The sequence below is a fragment of the Parasteatoda tepidariorum genome, chromosome 9 (genome assembly GCF_982258835.1).
Source record: "Parasteatoda tepidariorum strain Cologne lab strain chromosome 9, Ptep-v5.0, whole genome shotgun sequence".
Taxonomy (NCBI): Eukaryota; Metazoa; Arthropoda; class Arachnida; order Araneae; family Theridiidae; genus Parasteatoda; species Parasteatoda tepidariorum.
The window spans coordinates 62,838,217-62,862,855 of record NC_141763.1 but is presented as its reverse complement, the minus strand read 5'-3'; the positions used below and the strand labels follow the sequence as shown (position 1 = coordinate 62,862,855).

The 24,639-nt window shown below is 31.3% G+C and overlaps 1 protein-coding gene across 2 annotated transcripts; it reads right to left on the bottom strand.

The window, feature by feature from the left end:
* Nucleotides 1–9,252: 9,252 nt before the first annotated feature.
* Nucleotides 9,253–23,885, bottom strand: LOC107450460 (uncharacterized). 2 transcript variants are annotated; one of them, XM_016066253.5, is made up of 2 exons: nucleotides 23,554–23,885; nucleotides 9,253–10,974 (listed from the first exon to the last, which is right to left on the bottom strand). In XM_016066253.5, the coding sequence occupies exon 2, from the start codon at nucleotides 10,749–10,751 to the stop codon at nucleotides 9,342–9,344; it is 1,410 nt and encodes a 469-aa protein (XP_015921739.1). In that variant the 5' UTR covers nucleotides 10,752–10,974; nucleotides 23,554–23,885; the 3' UTR covers nucleotides 9,253–9,341. The 2 variants fall into 2 exon arrangements, with proteins under 2 accessions (XP_015921739.1, XP_015921740.1); XM_016066254.5 differs by lacking the exon at nucleotides 23,554–23,885 and adding an exon at nucleotides 18,830–18,851.
* Nucleotides 23,886–24,639: the final 754 nt, after the last annotated feature.

Sequence of the window (24,639 nt, the reverse complement as noted above, 5' to 3'; positions counted from 1 at the left end):
GAAAATTTAAACACGATTTTTTTAAAATTCAAAATTCCTAAGACCATTTAAACTATTTTGAATCCAGTTTTAAAGAAGTAAGTGATTAAACTAAGATATTAAGTTTAAAATGAACATTAAAATAAAAAAAATAAAAAACCGTTTATATAAATGAAAAGTTTACTATTTTAAATCGTATACATTCATTATTACAAAATACTTAAATTGTAATAAAAATTAGTAAATTAATGTAATAAAAAAGCATATTTCATTAAAAATCCTTGCTCTAAATTCAAGATATTTATAATTTCAAGGAGGATATAAGCAATTTACAATATTTTTTTCTATTTATTTTCTATAAATGGATTTTTTTATTTACATGAATTTTGAACTTACCAATTCATTTTTGTTTTAAAGAATGTTTAAAAAAAGAATCATAGTCTGGAAAAAATTCATGTTAATTTCATTTGGTTAATTTCATTGTTCTAGTTATAAGTATTAATATTTATTCTTATTTTTAAGGGAATATGTATTCAATTTTTCTTGAAAGTAACAAATATATTATATTTCGAGTTAAAAATTATACTTCAGAAAATGATTTCAAAAAGAAAAAATTAAAAAAAAAATAATTATATATATTTATTTAAAAATTGTAATCAAATTTAAAATGATTATTTTTATTAAAATTACTTTTTTTAAAAATATAATAGGTAATGCCACAGAAAGTATATTTAGATTATAATAAAATAATAAAATTCTAGTTTTTAATATTCTATTTAAAAAATTAGTAGTTTTCAAAGAATAATGAAAACTGTTTTTTTCCTCTCAAAAAATACGGTTAATGTTTTATGAATTTTTTTCCTTTCTCTCCTGATTTTTTTCAAAGTTTTGAGTTAAAAGCACATTTTTACCAACTCTGCATCTATTCATTATTAATCAATTGTAACATTACATTTAATTAACGGTATACAATAAAGGTCCTGTAACTAATTAAGTGTAAGAGGCCAAACAGCGGTATACAATAAAGGTCCTGTAACTAATTTAGTGTAAGAGGCCAAACAACGGTTTTATTTTTCGGGCCTGTATAAGTGAGGAGTTATTCCGCCGCTTCCTGAAATGCCTCAAAACAAACGATAAAGGACCGTATTGTACTTGCCTTTTGCCGTTATCCTACCTAGAATGCCAGCTTACGGCCTTACGTTTGCCGTGAGGTGTGTGCTTACTGGGTATGTTATCAACTGCATCTTTATAATAGTTGAACAGTTGAGAATAAAATAGATGTCTTCTTTCATTTTTCTGTTCATAAACAGAGTGAAGAGTATCCCACATTTCTTTACCAGTTTTGCAAGTAAGAATGTGTCTTTTTGGCATACCTCTCACACTTGATCCAATAACATATCGAGCAATAGCGTCAAATTCTTCAAAAGTTTGAATAGCAATAGCATAAGCTGCTCTTTCAGTTTCATTAGCTGTTTCCGATAACACATGTGGCTTCACCATCTCACCGCGTACTAATGGCATTACTTTTTGAACTGTAAGCTGGAGTTCAATGTCGAATTTCCAGCTTACCCAGTTCCTTTCACCTTCCAGTTTCTCAATAAAATTGAATTTATCCATATTACTGTATGAAATGTTTAAAACTGATGCTGGAATACTTTAGGACTTAGGCCTAACACTTCACAATCAAAACAACGCTGACTTCAAAAAAAAGGAACTTATTAAAAGATGCTCAGTAAGCACGTAACTGGGCTACGTAACCTGTCAAAATAACTAATTATTTAATAAAACGAAAAAAAGAGCCATCTTTTACATAAAAAGTAGATTTATTAGAGTTAACGGAAGGATAAAAAATAGAAATAGTATAGAACAGCACACGACAATCAATTGAATCTAATGATTGGGAATTAAAGTTGTAATAGTAAGCTTAAACGGGTTACAGTTACCAAGTATTGATTTAATACTTTAACACGGAGTACCTGGCCAAAAAGGCCACTTCCGTAATTTATATGATTACAAACTGAATCAAAGGCATTGATATTAAAATTATTTGGGTCAGTATACTTAATGTTAGGTAGTTAAATAATATTGTGGTAAAAGATAGAACAGGGATAACACAGACAGGTAATAACATAAAGAAACAAATAAAGTCATTAATTCTTTTTTTAAAAAAAAACATTATTTATTATTAATTATTATTTATTTTTTATTTACAACTATTGAGAAATAAGCAGTTAATGATTAGCATTGTTAGTAGTTGTATTAGTAAATTGAATCAAAATGAGCAGCAGTAATTCCGCGAAGGATTGGGCCTACCCAAGAAGGTGGAAAAGGGTAATGATGAAAGAGGAGATGAGGAGCCAGTCAGGGGGATAGAAAAATCAGCAGTACGACTTAAACAATGTCTTGAAGATTTTTATAGTAATGGAGAATGGCCTTAGGCCGTCTCCTGCACTTAGGGTCATCGTTAAAGGAAGACCATATAAGGGGGTTGAAGTGTCCAGTGCTCTTAAGAAAATACTTAAGAGAAATATTTTTGTATAAGTCAAGAAGGCTAGGCTTACAGGTGTCACTACGGATATTTTTATTCCTGAAATACCAGGGTGAATTTGTGATATTGCTGAGGGCTTTGTTATAAGCACTCTGTAAGAGTTTAAGATTTGTCTTTGCAACCCTCCCGAAGGCGGGTGCTGCATATGTTAATAGGGGGGTTAGAAGCATTTTAAAAACTAGAATCCTGTTATTAGTGCTGAGGGGACAGTTCTTTTTTAGAATAGGATAAAGTGCACATTTTGCTGCTGTGAATTTACTCTTAAAGTTTTTTAAATGATATTTGAATGTCAGGGTTTTATCCATAATGACACCTAAGTACGTAGCCTTCGTTTCCCATTTAAAAGAGAAGTTGTTATCAATGATAACATCTTTCCTGTAGGTCCATTTTCTGGTGAAAAGCACCGCCTGAGTTTTGTCGATATTGAGGGTAAGTTTCCAATTTTGGAAGTAGTCAATGATGGTGAGGAGATGGTAAATAATATTCCTGTTGATATAGCCTATATACTTGCTTTGTGTGGCAATGGCTGTATCGTCAGCGTACAGTGCAGTCAGAATAGCAGGATCTCTAGGGATATCATTAATAAATATCGAAAATAGGAGGGGTCCTAGTGTGCTCCACTGGGTAACACCGCTATTAATGGGTCTTAAGGTTGAGAAAGAGATGTTGCAGTTGACCATGAACTTTCTGTGTGTTGCGTAAGATCATATAATTCGAAAAATAAATTTTTAAGCAAAAGTAGTGAATTATATAAGCCTACAAATTATTTAGAAATAGTGGTGGATAAAAATCTACTTAAATGAATTTTTAAACCAAGAATTACAATTGATAAACTACCACTTTAAAATATGTAATTGCTGTGTGGAGCAAGTTGACATCTCTGTGTGTCAGTGCTGTTTTATGTATTCGTTCATGCGTCAAATTGTTCGTAAAGATAGGTATATAAGAAATATCCGTAAACCTAGCGTTAAATATAATTAGATCTTAGATGCTGGACACGCCAAAATAATTAGCAAGTTGAAAATGCGATCGATAAGTCAAAATATAAGAAAGGTAATCTTTCTTTTGCCCACTAAAATCACAATAGATGTGAATGCGGTTTTCACCACTAAAAAAGTAATATAACATTTATATGTTTTAAAATTTTGCAAATACTTTTTACACCATCATATATTAGGACTTATCGCTTTTAGTATAAACTAATTTGTGACTTCCGCTTCTGCGTTTTCGCTCGCCACTCTACTCATCACTGCATCGCCACCATTACAGGCGCCCACGGGCACTATCTCAGATGGAAAAGTCAATTGTCCGCTTCGCGGACAGGCACTTTGTATGCTACACCAGTTCAAGTTCAAGTTCAACTTTTTACATATGAAATCAATGATTGAGTGCTATAGAATTCGCTGGCTTGAAATTGATTCAATTCAATGATGAGTCAATGCGATATGTCTATAAGGTAAAGAACTAATTATTCTTCAAATGTGGAACTTTTTTATGTAAGATGCGTACATGCGCTGATGTATGATAGATTTCATTCCTCGATTCGACTAGTTCACTGTTTCCATAGTAAAAGAGGTTTGGGAATAATATGAAAGTAACGCCTACATTCTTATTTCATATTTACATCAGCATGTCACGTCTGTGGCTGTGGACAATAGAGAAATCCTATGATTAGTTCAGCTAATTAAATTAATTGATATGTTCTTGGTTACAATAATTGTTTACAATAATTGTTTACAAATTTTTAGACTTCAATTTTGTATGCATCATTGTCTAAAATGGAAAATATTATGTCTTTGTCACGTATGTGTATGTTACATTTTGGAATACAATATGTCTGCAGATGTAACACTGAAATATGAATGGGATGACACAGATAAAATAACCGTAATGGCCAATATGGGTGCAATTTAAGTAGCCTAACCACATAGACTTATAGTATAGACATAGACAGTAGTAGTAACTTATAGTATCGTCTGCACTAAATATTTCGCATATTTGAAGTCACCCCCAAGAAACAACAAGATTTAGTCCTAGAACATGAAAATCCAATTTATAGATCAGATGTTAATCATGGTGGTCTGTTTTTTATTTTGCATACTGTACAGGAAATCAGGTTACTACTAGTTACTATACCAGCTTATTCTCTTTCCCGGGTCACAAGCAGTAAGTACTCTTGGAAGATTTTGTATTTGATGAAAAGATACGCCTACATTCTGCTCATAGCTTTGACCTATGTAGAATGAACGCCTCCAAAACCTACCCTCTCTCCAAGGAGATGTTGGTAAAACAGTGCCTGAGATGAAAACAAAATCATTTAAATCTATCATTCATCAAAATCCATTAAGTATAAACTGTTAAAACTTTAAAAATGATGACAATTTAAAAAAAAAATTTTTTTAATTCTTTTTTATATATTGACACCGAAAGAACCGAAGACAATCAGATTGTTTTACGAAATGTTACGCCTACATTCTATCAACAGCTTTTATAAAAATCTATTTAAAACGGCGTTTGAAAGAAAGTGAATGAAGTTTTAAGATACTCAACTGATTTCGACTAAATTTTTTTAAAAGGGCTTAATTAAAATTTTAGTTTTATGTTTGGTAAGCTAAAATTATACATTTAAGGAAAATTATAAAAATTTAAAAAACATTTTTCAAAATGAAGGCAAATTAGAGCTTAAAAACTACAAATTTTTCACGTCACGCTAGCAGCTCTACAACTGATTGTTATGCATAAATTCCAAAATAATTATTTTTCTTGATAAATATTTTAATTACTTGTGTTTCAAACTTAAATCTTAAAAAAAAAATCAAAAAGCAATGAAATAGAACTAAATATATTGTTCAATATTGAATTTTTAAAGATAAATTCCTAAATATCCTTACCTAAACCTTGATTAAAAGAACAAATTCACATTAGGACTTAGGTTTTAGTTCATTACATCTCCAACATTATGCAAAATGGTGCATGTTAAATTTATCGGATCGCAAAGTCCTCTATGTTCCCATAACAAATCAATACTTCTGGTCGTAATGAAATGGAGATTGATCGTTCTCTGGTTTAGGTCACGATTACGATCTGTGGATGAATGAATGAAGTATGATTGGGACTATAATAGGACTTGGAGGATTCCACCTAGTCGTGAATGGTATCAACAAGATAGTCCTGGGGCTGCCCTGGAGCTAAAAGGTGATAGGAAACTACAGACAGCTATCACAAGACTAATCACTGGTCATACCCGCGGACAAACATTTGTTCAGGGTCAAAAGACGTTCTCTGTATGCCTAAAATGTAATGCCCACCAGGCTTCACCAGATCATTTGCTATCCTGTATGCGACTGGAGAAAAATTTTATTTTGGAGGATCCGCAGATGGTGTTTGATTTACTGTCGGTGAACGGTCTCCTGGACTTGGTCTAGCCTTGTTCTGGGCCAAGAGGAATAAGTACCACCAGTATGATTGGGTCTTTCCTGTAAAATAGCTGTGACGTGTGTGTGGTTGAAATCGCATTCCTGGCCATAGATGGTGACACTGAAAGACAAGAGACGTACCCTCTGCCATAAATTCGCTTGGTTTCATTAAGCAGGTTTGCTGATATTGGCAAATGGCTTTAAAAACAACAACAACAAAGAAAAAGAGTAATAAAAATTAACCCTCTAAGAAATTTACTTCATTTTTAGCAGCACATCTCTCTCTTTCAAACTTAAGTTCGAAAAAAAAAATTTTTTTAAAGTTTATTTACATAAATTATAAAATTTAGGTTATTAGTAAAAATAGCAAATAATTAGGTTTTTACTTTTCAAACTTAAATAACATATAATAATTTATTAATTTTCGAGTTACTTTAAGATAACATAACTGAATATTCATTTTCATGCCAAATTGGTATTCAAATTTGCATTTTGTACATAAAAAAACTCGCGAAGTGTATAAAAAATAAAATCGTTAAATCTGACTTCTTACCGCGTTATTGATTACAAAATATACTGAAATAATTTAAAAAAATTATTATTTTTTTGAAAAATACATTTAATTGAATCAACATTAAGAAATCAAACTTGTTTCCTAAATTTTATGTATTCATATTTTATGAATTTGAACAATTGTTACCATTTTTCAAATTTAATGTATTTAATTAAGTGAATTTTAAAACACAATTTTACAAGAAAAAACTTTATAAAATTTGACATAAAAACTTTATTGAAATTCCAAAAAAATATTTCTTTATTTTGAGAAATTCAGGAATTTATTTTATCACTCTAATGATTTTAGAGTTATGTAATGTTGCTAAATATATCTATCAATTCACCAAGTTAAGATTCTACTGAATGAAGTCGAGGAACCTAAAGAATGAATCTGAATTCATTACAGTTTTAAAAGCCATCTACACACTGTGACACACACACGATCGATTTAACTAGCAACAGAGAATTTTTCAATCAATTTTTAAACTTAAAAATTGTTTACTGCACATGATGTTTATTACAATTATTGCTATTGATTATATTACTGTATAAGCAGAAGTCCATTTTTACGCGTAATTAAAAGTAAAATTGAGTATCTACATTAAGTGTACGATAGCAAGTATTTAAGTAAAAATAGTTTGACAAAGCATGAAATTTATAAAAAATTTTCAATATACCTTCTTTGTATGGAAGCAACTGGGTACTTAAATGAGAAGCTGCTTGAGTTGAGACCCACAAACATCCAACCGGAAACTTCCAACTTTCCAACATTAGCAAAATGATTAGCGACTGACTCATAACGCTTACTTTCTAGCATAACAGGGTATAAGATACTATGGTGAAAAGTAACGCCTACTTTCTACACAAAACTTCATTCGCAATTTTGAACAAGAAGTGTATATAAGTGTACGATAGCATGTATTTAAGTAAAAATAGTTTGACAAAGCATGAAATTTATAAAAATCTTTTAATGTACCTTCTTTGTATGGAAGCAACAGGGTACTTAAATGAGAAGCTGCTTGAGTTGAGACCCACAAACATATAACCGGAAACTTCCAACATTAGCAAAATGATTAGCGACTGACTCATAACGCCTACTTTCTAGCATAACAGGTTATAAGATACTATGGTGAAAAGTAACGCCTACTTTCTACACAAAACCTTATGCTGAATTTTGAACAAGACAATTCTGATCTTTCTTGATTAGAGTGTGGTTATTTCAATTCTGATCTTAGTTTTGAAGCTATAGATATTTACGAAATGACTTTCGCAGTAAAGTTTATTTGTTCTCGTTGTAATCCTAAGTAAAAACGATGTGAATAAAATTTGATTTTCCCAAAACTTTAATAAAATCCATAAAAAGCACTTTTTTTTTTTTTTTTTAAATTTTAAATACTAAAACTAAGAGAATTTGAGAAGCTTTCTTTAATCGTTGTGAAATTCGGTGAGAAACATACAATAAAATAGTGTTGTTTTGAAGTTATGGCAATCATGCCGTTAGCTGTATGGTTAATTGGTGAGTATTCTTCTCTTACAGTCTGTTTAGACAATATACTCCACAAACATGTCTTGTGGAGTAAGCTATTTACGTCGGAAGACGTAAAAAGCTTATATTTACGATTACAACTTTGCATTAATGAGAACTGCAACTTTATATTAATGAGATAATTATTTAAATGAGATTTATAAAATTCATCGGGTACAAATTTCATAAAAGTCATCTTAGTGATAATTGATGTAATATTGCATTGTTTATTTATTCTAAATTGCATTATTTATTCTAAGAAAATTGTTTAAAATGTATTGTCTTAAGGTGAAATAAATGTTAATATTTTGCGTTCATATACTATATTGGAACATGATTTTGAAATTTCAGAAAGTATTTACTAATCAATAAGCAATTCATTTATAGTTAATTCACTAAATGCAGTGTGTTTCAATAAACTTATTAAATTTCGAGCAAGTCCGATTTATGAAAGAATAAATATTAAAATAAAAAGCCTTTAAATCATTTTGAATATCATTTTTTAAATCACGGTATGAGCTCATATTTCTTGGAATATAGTTTTGAAATATTAATAAGTATCAATTAATCAATAACTAATTAATTTATAGTTGATTCACTAAACGCAGTGTGTTTCAATTCTCTTGAATAAATCTAATTCAATTTCAAGCAAATCCGATTTATGAAAGAATAAAAGCAAAAGCATTTAAATTATTTTGAATGTTTGTTTTTTAAAGAGCTCATGGGCAGTCAATTACATTTAAGAGATAAAACATACAACGTGGTTTTTCAAATGTCTTTCGCCAAGAGGAAAAAAATTAAATAAATAAATAAAATAAAAGCACAGTTTAAGTGCCTTACACTTGGATCAATGTATGTGCCATCTTGCTGTAAAGAATTATCTGGGCTTAAAAGGGACAAATAACTAAAATATTTCACAAGTTATTAAACTTTCTTAAAAATCTCCAATTTGGCGACATTTTCCCGCTTAGATGAAAATTGGAGACAGCATTGGAGAAAGTTTTTAAATATTAAAGAATTGGACTACAAATGCTTTTCATTTTCTAAAAACTGTCGCTTTCCTCCCTATTGACGTTTTGTGCTATTTTCAGAATAAATATAGGCTAAACTTGTCCAAAGAGAGTAACTGCTACAAACTCATCAGTTATGAAAATAGAATATTATGAGGAAAAATATAATTTCATGTGACTACAGAGCCATAAAAACAGCCATACTTAACACAATTATAATTATAGGTTATATTAATATAATTTTATTCTCTGCTCTGTAAAATAATTAATAAAAAAACTGTTGTATATACACAATAAATATTTAAAAATTACAAAATAGTACAGCATGTCTTCGCCATTATAAAATTTTGATCAGGAGAATCTTCTAAAGTCTCCTTTACTAATAAAACCAACGAATGTTTTGGTCCGTAATGCTCTGTTATTAGAGGAAGAGCATTCATAAGTAGTTCTCTTTGTTTTTTGTAATTACTCAAGGCACCATAAGCCAAACCTAAAGCTATTTGGCTTTCAACAACTTGAATATGATCGGAACCGTACATTTTTTGAAGTATCAACATAGCTTTTTCCAAAAGTTTCACTTCGGATAAAGGATCACCCAGCTCACGGTATACGCCCGATAACGCAACTAGAGCTTCCCCTAATTCTAAACTATTCGGGCCAAGAGTTTTTTCTAAAACAACAACAGCTCGTTCAAGAACTTCTTTCTTCTTGTGAATGTCGCCAAGATCACCGTAAACCGTTGCTAAATTAGTTAGTATTTTGCCAACTTCAGAGTGTTCGGTGCCATATATTTCTTCGCTAAGGCACAACACTCTTTCCAGAATGTCTTTTTCCTTGTTCTGTTCTCCTTTCATCCCATAGGCTAGTGCTAAATTTGTAAGCACAACAGAAACCTTGACGTGATGTTCCCCATAGCGATTTTCAAAGAAGGACAAAGCTTTCTCCAAGAGTTCTATTTCTCGACGATTATCACCCAACGCTCCGTACACGACTCCCAAGTTGGCCATAGCTTCAGCCACTTCTGGATTATCTTCACCAAAATGAGCTTCAATAACGGGTAAAGCTGTTTCCAAAAGCTCTTTAGCCTTAAGGTGATCTCCTAAAAATACGTAAGCTGCACCTAAACCTGACAGCTTCGTTGCAAATTTAAAATTATCTATTCCATAGTGCTTTTCAAAGACAGTCAGAACACGCTCCAAAAGTTCCTTTTGCTTTTCGTGATTCCCCAAATCGCCAAAAGCGATTCCCAAACAGTAAATTGTTTCAGCAATTTCAACCTCGTCACAATCGGATTGTTGTTCAATTATGGACAGAGCTTTATCTAAAGCCTCTCGCGCTTTATCTAATTGATCCAAGAAGACAAAAGTGACACCCAATCTTGTCAAGACTTCGGCTATTTTCCAATATCTATCACCTTTTTGGCTACTATATATGTTGTAGGCTGTAAGGAGCAGTTGTTTTCCTTCTAAATATTTGCCTATATTCACCTGAACTAGACCTAGCTGAGAGGAAATGTCTGCCACGTCCAGATCATCTGGTCCATTCTGATCTCTGAAAAGACATAGAGCTTCTAACAGAAATTGAGATTGCTTATCGTCCTCATCAATAAGCTTAGCTATTTCTTTAATTTCATTTGAGTTAATTTTATGAAGAGTATTCGAAGCACTTTTCACATCGTACCTTTCACACAGTTCGGTGAATGTTTGGAGCATAGTCATGATGGAAAAAAAAGTTGAGCGGTTTTTCTGGTTTATAAAAATCTGAAAACCATCAATACGATTGAGATCATCAATAATCGATAGTCAGTTTTTTATATATATAAAACTATATTTTGTCAATTAGCCTGTCATAGCCACATTAAGCTCATGGTGAATTAACGTTGCAGTAACAGAAGGAAATTGTAGATAACGAGAGCGTGAATTTTTCCAGTCGAACCAAATCCTGCAAAGAATAGAAAAAAATTAAAAAATGATAGAAGGATATTATAGTGCAACAATCAGCATAGATAAAAAAATGGTGGTTGTAAAATATATATATTCAAATATAAATATAGATTCAAATTATATATATATATATATACACTGGTTATCATAAATTAAGGAAAAATCACAAAAATAGCGATAACTCTTTCAAAAGTAAGCCAAACCGTGCAAAATTTGCATATGTTGTCCACTAAGAGTAGCTGAGTAAAATTGCAATATGCAAATTAGTGGCGCTGCACTCGGCTTACGTCATCTGCCTGGAGCATAAAAGTCCAAGTTTGAGAGAAAGCACACAAATTTTACTGTGATTGCGACATTGAAAATCTGAGATAGCCAATTCGTAATAATGACCTCTAGGCATCATTTGCCTGAAGAACTACGATGGAGAGCCATCGGGAGACTAGAGGCAGGGCAGAGTCAATCAGAAGTGGCCAGATGGCTAAATGTGAGTCCATCTGTGGTTCATAGACTTTGGAGGCAATTTCAAACCACAGATTCGGCATCTAGGAGGTTCAGTCAAGGACGGCCAACTGTTACGACCAGTGCCGATGACCGATATTTGACATTAAGTGCACGCAGGAATAGAACCGCTACTCCGACACATCTTAGATCCTCTCTTGCTGCAGCCACCGGAAGGTTGGTGTCAACGTCAACTGTGCGCAGAAGGCTCCACGAAGGTGGTCTGTATGCGAGACGACCAGCCATTTGCGTGCCGCTCACATCACGCCATAGGAGAGACCGTTTGCAGTGGGCCCGACAACATGTCCACTGGACGTCAGATCAATGGAGGCCTGTTCTCTTTACGGATGAGTCCAGGTTTAGTCTAGAAAGTGACAGTAGACGTTATTTGATATGGAGAGAACCTGGGACCCGTTATCATCCATCAAACATCCGTGAAAGAGATGCATACGGAAGAGGCAGTGTCTGTGTTTGGGGAGGCATATCCTTAGGAGGGCGCACATACCTCCATGTCTTTCCAAGGGGAACCGTGAATGCTCAGGTTTATCGAGACAACATCCTTGATGCTTATGTGCGCCCATATGCCGGGGCAATTGGTGATTGCTTCCTGTTACAGGACGATAATGCAAGACCACACAGAGCTCGCATTGTTGATGATTATCTTCAACAGGAAACAATTACTCGCATGGAGTGGCCAGCTCGATCCCCGGACTTGAATCCTATCGAGCACGTTTGGGATGCTCTAGGGAGGCGTGTATCTGCCATCAATCCGCCCCCTCAGACCCTTGCCACGCTTGCAACTGCTTTACAAGAGCAATGGCTCTCACTTCCTATTGAACTGATAGACCGCATAATTGAAAGCATCACACATCGCTGTTTGTGCTGTATTGCTTCTAGAGGCAATCATATTCCATATTAAAGGTACTTTTTCTATTGCAAACCGATACTTCCAATTTGTTTATTTTATACATGTGCTAATTTCTATACTACTATTAATGTCTGATAATTTCTTTTTATGTTGTTTAATACCTTACTATGTGTTGTATATTGTGGGTAAGTTTCATAAAATTCCATGTGTAATTTCTTGAGTTATCGCGATTTTTGTGAATTTTCCTTAATTTATGATAACCAGTGTATATTCAAATATAAATATAGATTCAATTATATATATATATATATATATATATATATATATATATATATATATATATATATATATATATATATATATATATATATATATATATATATATATATATATATATATATATAATTTGAATCCAGTCTAAACTTTTGTTTTAATGATTTTCGTTAGAACAAATGTTTATAGTTGTTTAAGGATTCCTTTTTTTTACATTTTGGAATTCATAGGAACCACATAAACATTTTGATGTCCAAAACCAATGATAACTGTCTCATGTTGCGATTAAGTTGTGGTGTTTATTACCCCAAAAAATGCACAGATACAAGAAGTGGCCTAAATTGTGTTGTTTAAGTTATCTATAAAAAGAGCAACCAGTATTTATCACGTGATATTTTTATTTTCAACTCTCGGATGTAAGTTAAACTTTGAACAACGACCTTATTATAACTAGACGAGTTTCAATTTCGCTCTACAATAACTTCACTACGTTATCGTGCATAAAATTACGGAAAAAAAAATCCGTGTTTTAATTCGTCTTTTTTTTCTCCTTATCAATATCCTCAGGATTACTTTTTGTTCTAAAATTTGAATGTTCTATAACTTTGTCATTCACTTTTTACCAATCGTACCATTTTCGATATAGAAGGATTAACTCTGCAGTTTTCACAAGGTGGCGCTGCAAGAAGTATCATTTTATGGAGCATTGCCACTTTACTGTACCTAGAGACCACCTCAATAGCTTCTGTAGTACGACAATTAATTCTGAGGAGGCCGGGATAGCCTGGTTGGTAGGGTTCTGGGCCCATGTCCAAGAGCTCGTAGGTTCGATCCCAGTCAGCCGAAGACTCAACGCGTAGTAAATGGTGACTGATGCACATTAAATCTGTCAAGTTGCAAAGTCCACCATGTTCCCATAACAAATCAATACCTCTGGGGGTACTGATTCAAGAGTTTCCTTGTCTTCTGGATTGGTTCAAAATTACAAGTGTACGATGTTGAACATTAGTAGTCGTAAACCCAAAATTGGGTCTACTGTTCAACGACGGTTATAAAATAAAATAAAAATTAAGAATCTAACAATTTAAAGCCTGTTTTGGAGCAGTCTGCAGCTGTCAAAAGTTTTTAACATTCTTTAGACTTAAACTTTGAATTTCAAGTATTTCAGTTTTAAAAGATAAAAATATCCACTTAATTTAATCTGAAACCACTTACGCTCTACTACTTTTCCTAAGACCATTTTTTAATTATTACAAAATGTGATTTCGGCAGGAGAAATGTAAATTCCTAATTTCTTATAAAATCCACCTTCGCGATTATAAAGTATTTGGGTATATATTAATGTTTACACAATCGATTTTTGTTCCTAAATTTAGTTACTTTCACTATTCTGTAACACAAATGATTGTAAATTTCATAACTGTACATTATTTACAGATACAGTTAGAATACAATCAACACACAAGTCTTAGATAAAATACGTAAATATCATTATTGCAATTCGAATTACCTAAACAAAATCTAGATGTCATTTTAAAACTTTCTCCCTGTGTTGCAAGCAACTTGCAATGAAATAAAGCAAAAGAAGCAATTATTATCGTTCAAGATAATAACCTTTGAAAGAAACTCAAAAATAAATTCACACATTCAAGATAGCAGACTTGCCAACAAGCGACAGATCAATAAAATGATTAGATAGTCCGACATAAAATTTTACGCCTTTATTTTATTACTAAGATCATTAATTCTCATAATTCGCGCTTGAATAAGAAAGTTTTGTAAACAATTGATAAAATGGAGCCAGAAATAAAAACAGCATTTAGGGTTTAATACTATCTTGTCCTATGAAAGTTGGTTTTAGTGAATTGTGGATTTTATCAGACAGCCGCAGTTCACTACAACATCTAAAAGGCCTGGTTTCTTAAGACAAGCGTTTTCTCTGGGCGTCAGCAGCGGGAAGTTGACGTTCCCTGACGCCAACAAAATGCTGTTTTGTAAGCTCAACGAGAGCAGTCGTTTCAAGGCGGACATTATCTCGCATTCCGCATGCGTTAATGACGTAAACAAATATTTTATTTTGATTTTGTATTGATTCTATTACTGTCGACCAGTGCTTTACAGAACAAAAAATGACCTTGTCCTAGAAAAAAACACATTACAGTTTAGCTAAATGAACAAGAAGAGGAAGAAGAAGCTATGCTTAAGGTTAAAATCAAAATCTTGGCTGATTTCAAAGCTCTGTTGGCTGTTGTCCGTCATTGCTTCTGTCGTTAACGATACGTTGTAATCCAACTGCAGTTGATTCGGACGGCAGTTGTCGTTCAAGCTGAGCGTTCGATGACTTATGCTGTCTGACTCACAAATTGACCAACCAGGGGTTAGCGCTCGCTTCAAGCTCATGTTTTGTCACGCCTACCTGCCCTAAGAAACCAGGCCTTTAGTGGCTGGTCCTCTGCAAGCGATGAAACCAGCGTTTTTATTCTACACAAACTAAGGACAATCTCTAAGAATCACGATATCCACCTCCAATGGATTCCATCACACGTGGATAGCCTCAGAAATGAGGTAACGAATTGATCAGCGAATGAGGCCATCAGTGAAGAAGAAACAGCCACCGACTCCTCATTTACAACTTACTTTCCTCACGTACTTTCACCTTACTCACACAATGGATCCCTCACTTACTGTTCAAAAACTCTGCTCCATTGAAAGACCCAAGCTTCATATAAAATGGCGTATACAGTCTACATACCCTGCTGGACATTAAATGCGATCGAGGAACCCAGATAACTATGGCCAGATTTGCAAGTTTCCATTTTAAGTGCCTTTCTTTTGAGAGAGGCAGAAAGATCCTCCTTTATTTGCAAAAAATGCTGTGTTCAATCAACCTCGATGGAACATATTCCGGTTCGCCTTGGACTTTACCTCGGATCCCCTTTTTGTTGCGGAATTTCTTGCGGTCAGTGATCTTCTGGAGCTTATCTGACATATCTCAGATTAAGAGGATAAGCAACAACTGCTTTTATTATTATAATCTAATTTACTCGTACAATAATAAATTAATAACTCAAATGTTATTCTCGAAAAGCAAAGTTTCTTTCATCCCGAATGGGCTGTGTAACTTAGGATACATTCAATGTTAGGATTAGATGCACCCACTGGTACACATTCAAATTTTTAAATACGTTCGGAACTGCCGACCAAGAATATTTATTGTTTTAGTGAAATAATAATTAGATAAATGTTTTTTCAAAACTAAGTCAAATGTTTTTTCAAAACTAAGTCAAATGTTTTTTCAAAACTAAGTCAAATGTTTTTTCAAAACTAAGTCAAATGTTTTTAACTTCTTAACTTTCATTGAAGTACACTTGGGAACAAGTTTTTTGTTGCACACGAATACTTGATCTTATCTAATTCGGGTGTGAGGATTTCAAACCTAAAATTAGTTTTGTTCCGAAAGGTGCAGATTTTTTTCAAAATAATACTTTTCGTTTAGTTTATCTTCTTTGTCTAAATGCACAAGTTTTTAAAAAAAATGTATAAGTTTCTATGCTTACATATATTACTTTTAAAAAAAATGACTTCAGCGTATCGCATTATAAACTTAAACATGTTACTTCCTTTTTCCAACCCTCCCTTCGTAGAAGAGAAGTGGAGGCCCCTAATATTAACTCGACTGAATTTTAAACTATCCTGGTTAGGAATGCATTTTTAAAATGCATAAAAACTGTAGCTTGTAGAGAAACCGATTGAAGATTTGAAAGCAACGATGCGAAAATACCTAAGATCCGTTCAAAATTTTCTTGCAACAAATACAAATCCCCCCCCCCTAGTGTTGTTTCGGTGGTGATCAAAATAGCCAAACTTGCAAATTCAGCCAATTATTCTAAACACCTTTGAAAAATCTCCATTTTTCAGCCGGAGAAGTTATTATTTTATAACCGTCGTTGAACTACTGATCCAATTTTGAGTTTAACGTGCATCGACTACCAATGTTCAACTCCGTAACCTTGTAATTTTGAACCCAATCCAGAAGACAAGGGAAGCTCTGGATCAAGTATTGAGAGAAATTCACCTTAGTGCAGGACTTTTTGATGGAACTAACCCGCCTTTGCGTTACATGGAGAAGAAAACCGCATAAACCTAACACGGTTAACCTGACGGCAAGGAGACTCTAACCCATGATTCGTCTACCACTGAGGATATTTTACATAAGCACTGTGTTCGTTGCGAGCCGAGTGCGGATTTCGGTAAAATTTGTAATGAAATAAATAAATTGATTTTAAAAAAATACTTTCTTTCTTTCGTTACGGTGAAAAACGTTACCGCATTATAGCGATAGTAAAAAATAACAAGTATATTTTGGCTTACCTAATGCATTATATGCATCACAAAATTTATAATGACCAATATGACTAAATTTATAATGACTAATATTTCTTTGTCAGAAAATTTTGAATCTAACCATAACAAACCAGAACCCTTTATGATTATTGGCCCTAATGATAATACGACATGACAGGGGTTTGATTTAACTTATCCGTTAATCTTTTGTGAATTCGAATTTCTCATTACATCCCATGCAAATCAGAAATCTAGGCTATAGATTCAAGTCAAACGATATCCTAGATCAAGGAAAGGGATAGTGTTAATCCTATGAAAGGTCAACTATTAAAAATTTATTAAGAAATTATGAATATCTCTTAATAAACCCTACTGCGTCGTGTCTAGGTAAAAATAAAATCTATGTATCCAAATTAGATAAAGTATCAAGATGAAATTAAAAATGATGAATTTACTAAAAAAAAGATGAATTTAGTAAAAAAAAAATCTAGACGTGTTGAAAATTATGTTTAGTTGACTTTTGGAATAAATTTATAAGACTTCCTTTCACTAGTTCCCACTCCCCTACATAATAACGTCAGAAAATTTTAATAAACATTTAATATAATGATAAATTTCTATTAATTCCACCTAAAATAAGAAGCAATTAAAATTAGTTCCATTTTTTCTTAAAAGAAATTCTAAGCCACTGTTGCCATTTTTTGGAATTTATATCTTATAAAAATATTTATCAGGATGCTATGCGATATCTGATTTTCACATTAAAATTCATCTCGAACTGTAGATTTCATAGGGGAAGTAACAGTTATAGTTAATGCCACTATATCAAATATAATAATTTACTAAAAAAATAAATATATTTACTAAAAAAATGAGGCAAAAATTAGTTTTTGCAGATTGCCTTGTCTTTTGCAGGTAAGAAAAAATAATCAGGTATTTAAAGTGCGGCAGCGATTAAATTTTATGAAAGTATTTATTGAATAAAATATGCATTATTTTGTAAGTAATAGGCTCAATTGTACAGGTTTATGAAGCAAAGCAATTTCTGTTTGTCTGCTTCAGCAGCATCTGTTTAATTTTAATTGTTTAAAAAAATTCTTTTATAATGATTTTCTACGGTTTTTAAGGTCACTAACTAAATAAAACCATGCATGAATTAATTTTTAATGCATTATATGTTATCATTATTTTTAGAATGAAATATTAAATATTTTGTTAATAATGAGCTTAGCTGTAAAGATATACAAAAACATAAAATAATTTATTTGTTTCTGTTACATCAGCATCTAATTAATTATTTAAAGAATTTCTTTTATAATTAATTTGTATGGTTTTTAAAGTCACTTACTAAACATAAAAATGCATGAAGAAGTTTTTAATTCATTTTTAACAAAAGTAAAGCAATTTTTTTTATCATGATCTGTTAGTGTATTTTATGTTATTATTTTTAGAATTAAATATCCATTATTTTAATATGTAAGTAATACGCTTCAATGTGAAAGTATATAAAAGGTTTTTTTATCATAATTATTTAAAGAGTTTCTTTTATAATGCATACGTATTGATTTTAAGATCATTTATTAAATATAACCATGTGTAAATTAATTTTTTTCTGCATGTAGCAAAATAAAGCCATTAACGTTTGTTAAACGAATACAATTGATTTGCCCTTAATTTGACTCTTTTTTATTCACTATATTTAATCTTAGCATAAAATACATTATTAAAATATTGTTATAAACATCATTAAAATATTGTTGTGAACAAATTTCTTCAGTTTAAAACAGTTTCCAAATTTGCAAATAACAAGCGATGTAGAAATACTTGAAATGAACTATGAAATAATGTGTTTTGAAAAGATATGACTTACCAAAGAGAAGGCAAAATAGGTCATTAGATAGAGAAACAAAAGAGTTTAGTAATATCGAGACTTCTTATCTATAAAGCTTTGCTTTCGCAGAAACAATGAAAAAGATCGCATATTGTTTATGAATTTAATCTGCGCAATGCATTTTTATAATATATTATTAAAAGAATTAAAAATTCATTGCACATTTCGCTGTCATTTTTACTTTTGCATAAATATTATGTAACCTGAAAATAAAATACGCTTTAAAAAATTAATCAAGGAATACTTCACGCTTATTTTATTTTATAACCGTCGTTTAACAGCGGATCAATTTTGAATTTACGACTAGCAATGTTCAACTCCGTAGCATTGTAATTTTGAACCTAATCCAGAAAGCTTTGAGAATTCCTGAATCAACTATTTGGAGAAATTTGACTTAGTGGAAGACTTTTTGATGAAACTTACTTGCATTCGAGTAGCATTGAGAGAACTAAGAGAACCTTCCACTGTTAGCCTGATAGCAAAGGGACCATAACCTATGATCTGTCTACCACTTAGGATATTTTACGTCAGACTACATTCAAGACTACCTCTATAAAATATTTATCAACAGCATCTCTGTTTTTGTCATGTGCCATATAGTGACAACAACGGGCTCCCACTTGCTTCCAAAAACACAAATGGTGGGATCGATTATTTTAATTTATTTATTTTATTCAGTCGTAGCTATCACCATGACTTACATTACAAATCATATATATTTGAAGGGAAAGTATTCCTTGTATCCATTTTCAATAGCAAACTGAAATAAATTTGTTAAAAAAATTTGCTAATTTTAATCTTTATTGACAGATTTTTAACTTTAACAAGCACCCTCTATGTTAATTCTGTCATATGGTGAGCATCAATTTGGAGAAAAGCATTAGTTTTGAGAAAATGAAAAGTGTTTTTAATATTTAAAAGCATTTTCCAATGCTGCATTATCGGGGTTGGTGAAAATTTGCAAAAAATCGGAAATGGAGCACTGATTTTGATAACTTTCATCTCAATGGGAAAATATCGCCAAATTGGCGAGTTTTTAAAAAAATTTAATAGCCTTCAAAATATTTTAGTTGTTTTTCTGTTCTATAGCCCAAATAATTTTCTATAGCAAGATGATATATACAGTTTAAAATTACGGCTCTACTACTAGTATAAAGCACCTAAACTGTGGCTATTTTATTATTTTTATTTCCCTTGATGAAAGAGCATCGAAAAACCTTGTTAATATCAAAATACAAATCTTTGAATTTGTTTTTAAACGTTTTACTTAAAAAAAATTCTCTGATAAAACAAAATTGCGAAGAAATAATTTATTTACAATACTAGCGAAAAAGGCGTGTTTTACTGTGACAAATTCACGTGTTGAAAATTACAAAGCTTTCCGTATCACGCAAAGTTTTCTACCATTGTATTGCGCGGGCTATCTAATACATCAGCATAAATGACAGTTAATTTTTCTAGAGAAATGGACAACAAAAGCTAACCTTGAATTCCAGATGAAGATGGATTTCCATTTTTAGCTAAATAATATGTGTCTGAATTTTCATTTTATTAAATAGGAAACATTACAGATTAAAATGAAGCATTATACTAATTGAAGGAATACATAAAAAGAGAAACGAGAAATTGAGAAAGAACTGTACAAATTTAAGTTAGCTTTAATAAATAATCGAATTACGTAAAGACGCATGTAAATAAAGAAAGAAAATGCATTTACACGAGAGCGTTAAGACCTCAATACGCTTCGCTCTCCAACCCCCAAGATTGTAACATAATCATTTCTGTTTCTTTTATTTTATAAACCTCGATGAACAGCTGACTCAATTCTAAGTTAATAACTATCAATATTCAACCCTGTAGCCTTGTAATTTTGAGCCCAACCCAGAAGGCAAGGGAAGTCCTGGATTAAGGCAACCTAGTCTTCGTGGAGAACTTTTTGTGAAACTAACCTGCCTCTGCGTTACATGGAAAAGAAAACGACGGAAACCTCCCACAGTTAGCCCACCATCTAGGGGATACTATCCCATGATCCGTCTGCCACTGATGATATTTTACACTGTGGTCGGTTGCACTGTGGTCGGTGCGAGCATCGAACAAAATTTGTATCAACCAACCACGGCTGGGAATCGAACCTGGTTCATCTCATTAAGCATTATTCAATTAAATGATCCCGGAAATTTATATTGTATTAGAACAAGTTTAGCTCCAGAGATTGATTTCCTGATTTGCATTTTATTAAACCTACCCATTTCTCACAGTTACCGTAACAATTTTATAAACAAACTAAAATTTCTATTTAATTTTTTGTTACTACAAAAAGTTTATAATTTTTATTTTTAAATCGTTAATGTGGTTGAGTAGAAAATGTGAGAGAAGTTAGTTTCTAATACCGTTCTGAAATTTTAAATAGTTATTCTGTATTCACTATTTTAATACTAGTATATAATAAACTATGACTGAAAACTATTTTTCATTGAAATAAAAAGTAAATATTTGTCGTGTAATAATTGTGGAATGGTAACTAAATATATTTGTCATAAAATGCTGCACAATAAGGTATTATCATAGAACTACTTTGTAATAAAGTGACAAATTTTGGTAATTTTTTAGTCATAAATTCTAAACTATAAGTTAACTTTAGTTATAATTTGTAATTATGTAGTTAGTAATTCAGAAAACTACCACAGAACATATATTAAAACAAAACTAAGGAATAATTTAATGTAATCTTAGAGACAAGTGTAGGTTTTTACTGTATAGTTCCATTTAATTGGATTAGAGCTTTATTATTTTACGTATGCTATAAAAAATGTGTTAAAAAATCTCTAGATTTGCAGCGCTAAAAAAAATTAAAACAGCTATCTAGTTTATTAGTTGTGTATTAATGCATCAAATTTAGAGAGACAATTTAAACAGTGGTCATTAAAAAAATTTAGCGATCTTATTTATTATCTGTTATTGCACGTCATAATTAAAAAGACAACTTTCTATCACTTTGTATTAATTGTAGATCTTAACTGAAAAGTGGTTAAGTACATTAAAACAGAATTTAGCTATCTTGTTTATTAATTAAGTAACTGCAGGTCATAATTAAAAATACAGTTTTTTACCACTTTGGGTAATATTAATTGAAGGCCATATTAGTAGACAAAATCTATTTATTAAAAAAAATCACTCAAGTTGATACTTATAATTTAAATTTCTATCTTGTTTTAAAATTAGTGCACCTCTAACACATTTCTTTTTACAAAGAGAAGGCACCACAAATAGGCCTAAGTATGAAAAACAAAACCTCAGCTTCCATTAGACTCTAAGAAGTTCTACATCTCGAAATGAACAGTGATGAAGTTTGCAGACTATTCAAATAAGGCCGTCAATTAATAGCAAGAACATGTGCAGTAAATTGGCTATATATTATAAAAGAAATTATTTATAGATTCAAATTGCCAAAAGATATTCATCTTATTAAGACTTTAATCTTATTAATCTTATTAAGACATATTTATGCTTTAAATAAGCCGGAAGAATTATACATACGAAATTTTAATTTCTTAATTTCTTTCTTTAATTTCTTTCTTCCTTTTAATTAACATTTTTTTAAAAAATTAAACTCTCTTTATTTGTATCTAGAATTGTTTTTAACCCTTTACGGTCGTATGTCTACTCTCAGCCGCCACTTCAAAGAACCATACTGATCTTATATTATATTAAGTCGACAAGATCTGGAGTTACGTAGAATTCGAAATAATATTATATGAATAGTGTTTTGTGTAATTAGGCATTTTCGCTTCTTAAAATATTTTAAAATAATATCCTAATAAAATGGCAAAAAGTAATTAACTAAAAGAAGTGAACCGTGAAATCGAAATTCCGACCAGCATGACACCCATGTATAAACTTAATACGGCCGCAAAAAGGGTTAAATTATTATTATTAAAATTATTATATCCGAATTTGTCTAATAAAGTAGAACAAACTTTTACTCGAAAATACGATCGGTAAATTATACTGTTGTTGATTCTAACTTCCAAAAATGTTTCTATTCATAAAAGGAACAGAATAAAACTTGTTTTGCTTACAATTTGAAGTACTAAAGTATTTCACTAATTTAATTAAAAGATATCTATTCAAATTTCTAAATCTTATAAGATCCATAAACAGAATTAAAGTTAAATATAAACAAAAGAAAATTGCAATTTTAAAAAAAAAAATCTTATCAGCTACGCAGATTTAGATATATTAAATTGGATTTAAACTATAATATCATTATACATACAACGAGCTATCGTAATTCCACGAACATCATAATAAACTTTCTTTTACTGGAAAATATGATCTAAAAATTATGCTTTTGGTGTTGATTTTAATCTCGTAAATGTTCAATGAAATTCGAAAAATTATTTCCGTTACTAAAAAAAATAGAAGAAAACTTGTCTTAACTGCTTATAATTCGAAATACAAAAGTATTTTCTAATTTCACTAAAAGATAAATATTTAAATCTCTAAATCTTTTAAAACCCATAAACAGAATAGAATTTAAATATAAAAAAGGAAAATCACAATTAAAAAAAAAATCTTATCTATTTCACAGATTTAAATACATAAAATTGGATTTAAACTATATTGTTATATATACAATTGGCTATCGTAAGTATACGAACAAACAGAACTTTTAGAACTTAAAAAAGTAATTCATAACTTACAGATATTGTTCCAACACAAAAGGAAGTTTTCGTCTTTCGATTCGAATGCTCTGATCATCCAAAATGTTCCGTAACATAAACATCCAAAATTTCGTTCAACCGCCGTCAACTTATCACATGAGATGAGTGGGATGAAATTGAATTAGGTGATAAGAGCTGATAAAATTTGAGGCGAAACATCACTTATTATCTGATTAAACACAGGCATGATTTTCTATTTCTCTCCTAGCCCGACACTAAAGCTCTTTGATTTTTATTGCTTACACGGAAGTACAAGTTACAGACGTAAAGTTCTGTTGTGTGTCCGAATAGGAAAGTGAACTTACAACTCTGTTTAATTTCAACTATAGATTGCTCTCATGATCAGAAAGAAGATGAAGGTCAGCAGGTTATTCCGAACGATTTCGATCTAATTGCTTATTTATCATGGCTAAAAAAGCATAAAGTCCTTGTTATTTGTTTTCAGCTTTATTGCATTTACGCCGACTTTTTCTATGATGGCTTTTAAAAGGGTATATCGGGAGGAAAAAACCTTAAAATTTTGGCACGAAGTTTTAACTTGAGGGAACATTTTCATCCTTTTATGATAACTAAATACATAAATAATCATAACTTTCATGAAATAGAGCTGTGCTTTTTTAACCCTTTAACGCAGATAAGACACCGGTGTCCCTTATATATATTTAGATTATTTCGATTTATTAATTTTAATTTAATTACATTTAAATATGCCTTCAAAATAAAATACAGTTGCACCAAAAAATAAATATTAAGTGATTTAAGATTTTAATTTACTAGAACGTTAAATCAATGAGAACCCTGAGCTTGTTTCTTTGCAATGAGACGGTTCCACCTGGGGGGTAATCGGAGACAATGATACATTACAAACATTAAAAAAACTATGTCACTACCTTGGGGGCCCCTTTTTTTTAAATAAATAAAATTTTAATGGAACACAGATATTTTTAATTTGGGGTCTAAACTTGGGAATTTAAAGTCAGTTTCAATGAAATGGGCGGCCCGGTACCATTTGATATATATATATATATATATATATATATATATATATATATATATATATATATA